Below are 6,724 nucleotides of genomic sequence, written 5' to 3' on the forward strand. Positions count from 1 at the left end.
TGTGTGCCACCGTGACCAGCTGACTGATTTTCAAAACATGTCACTAAGGAAGAAAGACTCTGAGGAGATATAAATAGCTCTTGGTGCAAAAAGATGGCAGTGCCATGAACTGGTGTAGTCTCGTTTATCTTGTTCTTTCTTTTACCTATTTGTATTTAACATATGAGTTCACTGCCCTGGAGGGTGGTAGCGGTCAGTGTTCCCTATTGCCTTATGAGGCCCCTAAGAGCTATGCTGAAGCTTTAGAAGGCAATTACTGCATTCTCCCCACATTTACATATTCAAATTCATGTCCCCAGCTCAGTGCAAGCTAGTGAGTTGCAGGCTTGGGGGTGTGCTAAAGCTTACACTTTGTTTGAGCACAAATCCTGGAATCCCCTGGGAACCAGGCTGCAGTGGACACATCCTCAGCATTCATGGCTGTATAGTTCTCCGCCTCCGGATGCAAAGCAAAAATCTGATGGAAAAGTTTGGTTCAGCTTCAAATTCAAAATCCTCTTTCTTTTTTGAGGAAGTCTAGCAAGATCTGCAATTTGACATTAGCAACATTTTTTAGTTTGAGTGGTACAGTGACGCCTCAGTTGTTGAACTCAGTTCATATCCTGAGTTTAGTTTAAACACTCAAGAAATGAATTTTTTATTCCAGTAAGAAATAATGGAGGGGCTGGGGAGATAGCTCAGGGGAATAAGTGCTTGCCTGGTACATGCAAGGTCCTGAGTTCGATCCCTGGTACCACCAAAAAAAGAAAAAAAAGAAAAATAATTGAAAACCAAATCATTGGTTCAGAGGTTCCCAAATTACACATATAATTAATTTGCCAGAATTTTAACAAATTTCACAGTGATTTATTTCTTTAACTCTATTGTGCGTACACACCTTTAATCCCAGCACTTGAGAGGCTGAGGCAGAAGGATCGTTGCATGTTCAAGACCAGTCTGGACTTCATAGGGAGACCCTGTCTCAAAAACACCAAAATAAAATAAACGAAAACCTCCACTGTGCATCCCACAGTTTTCCTCTTAGCTTTACCACTGGTATCATAAACTTTCTTTGGAGCCATAGTTGTGATATTTTTTTGCAAATAAAGTGCAAGGAAAAAAGCACACAGTGATGAGTGATTCAACGCACTGGCGCAGCCCTACGTGCTGTCTAGGTTGGGGGGGTGTTGACACTGCAGTGCTGCCGCTTTGTGTCTGCATGGAGACACTGTGGCTAACTCTCGGCCCTTCCAGGTATCTTCAGGTAAGGTTTTCAGTTTGACTATCAAGCAAAGTTTAGCACACCAAGCACGATTGCTTTTGCATTTTGCTCTTGGAGTAGTAGAAAGTTCTAGCTGAGAGCTTTTGATAACTGAGAAGATATCCGTGTATAGGGGCTGGAGAAATAGCTCAGGGGCATGAGCACCTGCCTGGCAAGCACAATATCCTGAGTTAAATCCCTAGTACCAAAACAAACAACAAACAATCTGAACAGAGATATCAGTGTACTTCTAATAAGCTAGAGCCAAAGACATTTCATTATAGTGAAATGAAGACAGAATCAGAGAGGAAGCCCGGAGTCAGTGCCTTTTTTCCCAGAGGGGAAACCCTGGTGATCATGACTTCCTTGTGCAGCTCTGGACCCCTGCGAGCTGGGCACACACCAGTGCCAGCATGTGTGTGTCAGTGATGGGGATGGCCGGCACCACTGTGAATGCAGCCAGGGGTACACCTTGAACGCCGACCAGAAGACGTGCTCAGGTGAGGCTGTGGCATCTCCAGGCTGGGGCTGGGGACTGGCCCACTTATCTAAAGGCCTTTGGCTGCCCTTGGTTCATTCCCAGTGCCCCTTGAAAAGGCAGGAGAGGGGAGAAAAGTAAGATAACACACAAGTCATCTGTCAGGTATCACTTACTACTAGTGTTAAAGAAAGTAGGAGAAGAGCCAAGTGAGGAAAGGACCCAAAACTCCTGGTCTTTTTGAGGATTTGGCACTTATCCTGGATTTTATTAAATGAAATACTAGCACCTCTTTCCTGTCTGTGGCCAAACATACTCATGCATCCTAGAAGTGAAGGGAAGTTTAGCGGGGTCTCACTCATCTGGATCTGGATACGCATATAGTCACTGAGGGGTGGGCAGCAGCTTCTTCTTCTTTGCCTTCTTCCTCTTCCTCTTTTTCCTCCTCATCTTCCTCTTGTTTCTCCTCCTTTTCTTTCTTTTTTTCTTCCTTGTCCTTGTCTCTCCTTTCCTCTTCTCTTCTTCCTCCTAGAAAAGAGCTTTTGAGAGGAAGAAAATGTAGAAATGTAGAAATCATTTAACACACTCATTTTATAGATAATAAAACTGAGACTAAAAGAAGGGAAAAATAAACCTGCCTTACCACCAGCTCTGTTACAGCGGACACTTAGTTCCAGGCTCCCCCAAACCTTCCTCTGTCCTGACCCTCTTCGTTAGCTCTAAGTGAGTGAGGAGTGGCCCAGGAGGACTTACGTGCTGTGTTCAGTTTGTCCCACTGCTCTGTCGACAGCTATTGACAAGTGTGCTCGTGACACTCACGGATGTGAACAGGTTTGTGTGAATGACGGAAGCGGCTCTTACCACTGTGAGTGCTACGAAGGTTACACTTTGAATGAAGACCGGAAAACATGCTCAGGTAAATGAGGGAGGAGTCAAAACTACTGCGTTTTTCCTCTCTCTTCCTACCCAGTGTTGGGGCTCCTCATACACTGAAAGCTCAGTCGGTTTTCTTTGCTTGCTCCCCAGGGGTTTCCCATTTTGAAATCTTACTTGAAAAGTTGGACGTGTCCATGTGTGTGGATCACGTGTAGAAGTGTGTGCCTCCTCTCCTCTCTGTACTCGGCCTTCACAGTTCTTTCAAATGCTGACTGAACATCAAGTAATATCCCAGAAGATACTTATTGCTCAGAGAGGGCAACACCATAACTTGGTAGTGGAGAGAGCTGGCAGATACCATGGCGGCTGAGAGATCAGACTTTCTGTCACCATGATGACCGTAGTGATGGCCTGCACTGAGGCTAGGACAGCACCATTGTGGTATTCTTTCTAAGAACTCCAAATCATGAGGAAACATCAGACAGACTCAAATGGAAAGACATTTTTAGTTCAGAAAGTAATTGCCAGTACTTTTTAAGAGGGTCAAAGTCATAATAGACAAACGCAGGCAGAAAATATGGCCTAGATTACAGGACACTAAGGTGTGAACGCTTAATGGACTAGAAAGGGGACATTAATGAAACAACCGGCAACATTTCATAAAGTGCACAGGTTCTCAAATCATAATGTATTTTTCTTTCGGTACCTGGAATCAAACTCAGGACCGTGCGCTTGCCAGGCAGTCACTCGTGCCACCAAGCTGCATCCTCGGGGCTTGCAAATGATAAGGTGTAATTTTGATTACCATACTAGTGTTGTGTAAGTTGCTACAATTTGGAGAAGCAGAGTAAAATGAGATCTTAGCTCTGTTTCCGTGTTCTTTTCATAAGTCTGAAGTTATCTCTAAATGAAAAGTTTAAAAATCTAAAAAAGTAGCTTAAAAATATATCCAGGCAGAAGAAAGCACATTGGATGAAAATTTTGGATCTTGAATTCTGACACTGCCCTGAATCAACTGGCCTTTCTAGGACACATGTACAAGTCCTTCCAATTCTTAACTCTGCTTTTCCAAATCTAGTGCAATTAGACAAACAATTTCTCTGGGTTATGATAATATACAACAAACTAAGTGGGGGCCGGGGAGATGGCTCAGTGGAACAAGCACTTCCCTGGCAAGCACAAGGGCCTGAGTTCAATCCCTGGTTCCACCAAAACAAAACAAAACAAAACAAAACAAAACAAAACAAAACAAAACAAAACAACAAATGTATAATATATAATAAACCAAAATGCTTTAGAAACTATTTATGAAATCCTTAGATTATAAAACCTCAAACTGATTATTTTGTAAATTGGAGAAGGCCGGACAATAATGACTGTGTGTGTAGGATTTTATTTAATTCCCTTAACCACCATTTGGAGCAAATATTTCTGATGGCTTGTGAGTACCATCAATAAGTTTTCCTTTTATTTCTTCAAATAACATTTGAATTTCTAAATATGTGGGTAATAAAAGATATTTAGTTTTCATTTCTTTTTTCTTGACTTGTGTGACAGCCCAAGACAAATGTGCTTCTGGTACCCACGGCTGCCAGCACATCTGTGTGAATGACAGGTCCGGGTCTTATCACTGTGAATGCTTCGAGGGGTACACGCTGAATGCAGATAAGAAAACATGTTCAGGTAAGGTCTCCTCAGCAGATTTGTTCACACTTGGGTTCTGTGGCAGTGAAGCCTACTTCAGATAGAAGGAGAGAGTCTTCCTTCTTTCAGTCTGCTGACCGACTGTACACGGGCAGCTATGCACTGGGTGCTACATGGGTGGTGAGCCCACTGGCTGTGGCAAAGACAGATCGCTTCAGAAGAAAAATGCTAGGAAATGGGTAGGGAGTAGGGGCAATGAAAAAGCTAATTAAATGTAACGTCCTTGTTCATAAAAATTTTATAACCCTGGACACTGGGGAGTTTTTGAGCAAGTAGCAGACTTTGAAGGAAGTCAGTTGGACAGTAACTATTTGATGTGATAGGCTGAACTGATCTTTTTCCAATTAAAACTTAGCCTGGAACTTTTCTGTCGCATTAGTCTTATAAAGTTGGATCACTTAGTAAAGAAGACTTTGTAAGGGCCTGAGTTAGACCTACACAGACCTTCCAGTAACCCTGCAGCAGGACGCTCCCCAATGGCTTCTAGCTGATCATTCTTCAGTGAATCTGAGCATTATGACCTTGCTCAGGAGCCCTTGGCAGGACTGCCGAGTCTCATTAGTTTGATTTAAACTCACGGGAAGAACAAGGTAGCATTTATAAGTGGAAAAGCACTCCTAAAGGAGAGAAACTCCCAGCTCTCGAGGTAGTGCTTAGTTTTTGCATGTCGAATGCTTTCTGAGCTTTGCATGTCTTTTCTATCCCTTGAGGAGCTGTATTCCAGCATCTCATCAAGACAGATAGAGGTAACAACCAGCTCCCTAAAATGTGAATAAAGAACAAAATAAAAGAGGTGGTAGGAGGTAGGGGGGAGAGAGGGAAAGAGGAAGAAAGAAGAAGTGAAAGGAGAAAAGATGGAAGTAGAGCCTTTGCAGATGCGAGGAGGATCATGAGGCAGCAGGTGCAGGGAGAGATGGAGGGCAAAAATAATTGAGGTGTGTTATGTCCTTGTCCCAACTCCCCAAGATACATGTGATCACATACTTGATAAGTATGCACTAATCAAGATAAATTTAAAGTATAAATTTAAAAAAATACCCATGAAGTCAGGAAAAGTTTTGAGCACCCACTCTGTTCCCAGGATAGGCACTAAGCACTGTGTGGATATAATATTTCCTATGGTGCGCAGAGCAGTTTATAGCTTTGGGTGGGAAAGATTCTTTCCACAGGAAGGGCTGTGGAGGCTGACAAGGTGGGGGAGGCCCCTGAGCTTGGGGCTGGAGCCGGACTCTCCAGGAGAGGAGGGTGTGGGCAGGGCTGGCTGCTGCTGTTCCTGCAGGGAGGAGGTTGGAGAGCTGGGATAGGGAGGACTCACTCCAGCTAGTTACGAGCATCCAGTGAGTGCTTTCAACTGTGGGAAAGCAAGGGACCCAGAAAAGCATATTTTTATTTAAATTAGCATGTTATGGAACAATATGAAGCATTTTATTAAAAAATAAAACATCAAAGAAAATTTTCGGTTTGACAATACTCCAAATAAGGATGTAGTGAACATCCTTCCTATGTGGCCCAAGCAAGGGATTAAGCATTTTACACACCGAGGAATGCCTTTCACGCGCACAGCAACAGTAGGAGCAAGTTGAGCTACAGGCAGACTGAGGAACTTGCTCAGGCCACCTGGCTTATGAGTAGCAGAGTGAGGGTTTGAACCTAGGCCCGCACTCCCATGGTTCTATAAGCTGAAACCACTCAGAATGCTGTCTCACTGTAAAAGCACCAAAGAGCACAGAGGGTTGGAGGAGAGGCAGAGTGCTGGGAAGCTTGCATATATGTTATAAAGTAGTAATGAATAATACACTCCTGAAGCTGGGGTCCACACGAGCCCTGCCTTCTTCCATTCCTCTTGCTGGCAACAGGAAGGTTAATAAAGGAGACATGAGCCCCAGGTCAATACCAGGGTTGGAAGCATGTCCACTTGCTGTGTGTACCGAGTGCTCAGCTGGGCAGAGGGGAAAATTAAATGTTCTGCTACCAAGTTTTTTTTTTTTTTTTTGCGGAACTGGGGATTGAACTCAGGCCCTTGTGCTTCCAGAGAAGCGCTTTTTCTACTGAGCCATCTCCCCAGCTTCTATCAAGTATTTTTCTGAACAAAAGCCTAAATTGTAGTGACAAAAGGAAGTATGTACATGATGGTTGGAAAAGTGGTTTAGGGGCCGGTTGTGTAGCACCTTGCCCTTCCTGTAAAGCTCGTCTACAAGCAATAGTGCATCGTGGAAGGAGTCTGAGCATGGTGTGATGTTTAAGAAGAGAGTCAGAAGGGAGCAAATAAACTGCAGTGGTCCCTGCAGGAGCAGAGGGAGGACTTATATTTCCCAGGAAGCCTTTCTGGATTTATTAAAGGAGAATTGCTGTTTATCCTGGGCTGTTTTTTTTTTTTTTTTTTTTTTTTTGTTTTTTTTTTTTTTTTTTTTTTTTTCCAGAACCAG

General features: G+C 43.4%; 1 protein-coding gene across 1 annotated transcript in view; it reads left to right on the plus strand.

The window, feature by feature from the left end:
* Matn3 (matrilin 3) overlaps positions 1 to 6,724 on the plus strand; it is a 34,232-nt gene that overhangs the window by 18,002 nt on the left and 9,506 nt on the right. The window contains exons 6-7 of the mRNA XM_004627567.2: positions 2,509 to 2,634; positions 4,152 to 4,277. Coding sequence (XP_004627624.2) covers positions 2,509 to 2,634; positions 4,152 to 4,277 — 252 coding nt within the window. The remainder of the gene's footprint in view (positions 1 to 2,508; positions 2,635 to 4,151; positions 4,278 to 6,724) is intronic.

Source organism: Octodon degus, unplaced genomic scaffold (assembly GCF_000260255.1).
Source record: "Octodon degus isolate 3935 unplaced genomic scaffold, OctDeg1.0 scaffold00019, whole genome shotgun sequence".
Lineage (NCBI taxonomy): Eukaryota > Metazoa > Chordata > Mammalia > Rodentia > Octodontidae > Octodon > Octodon degus.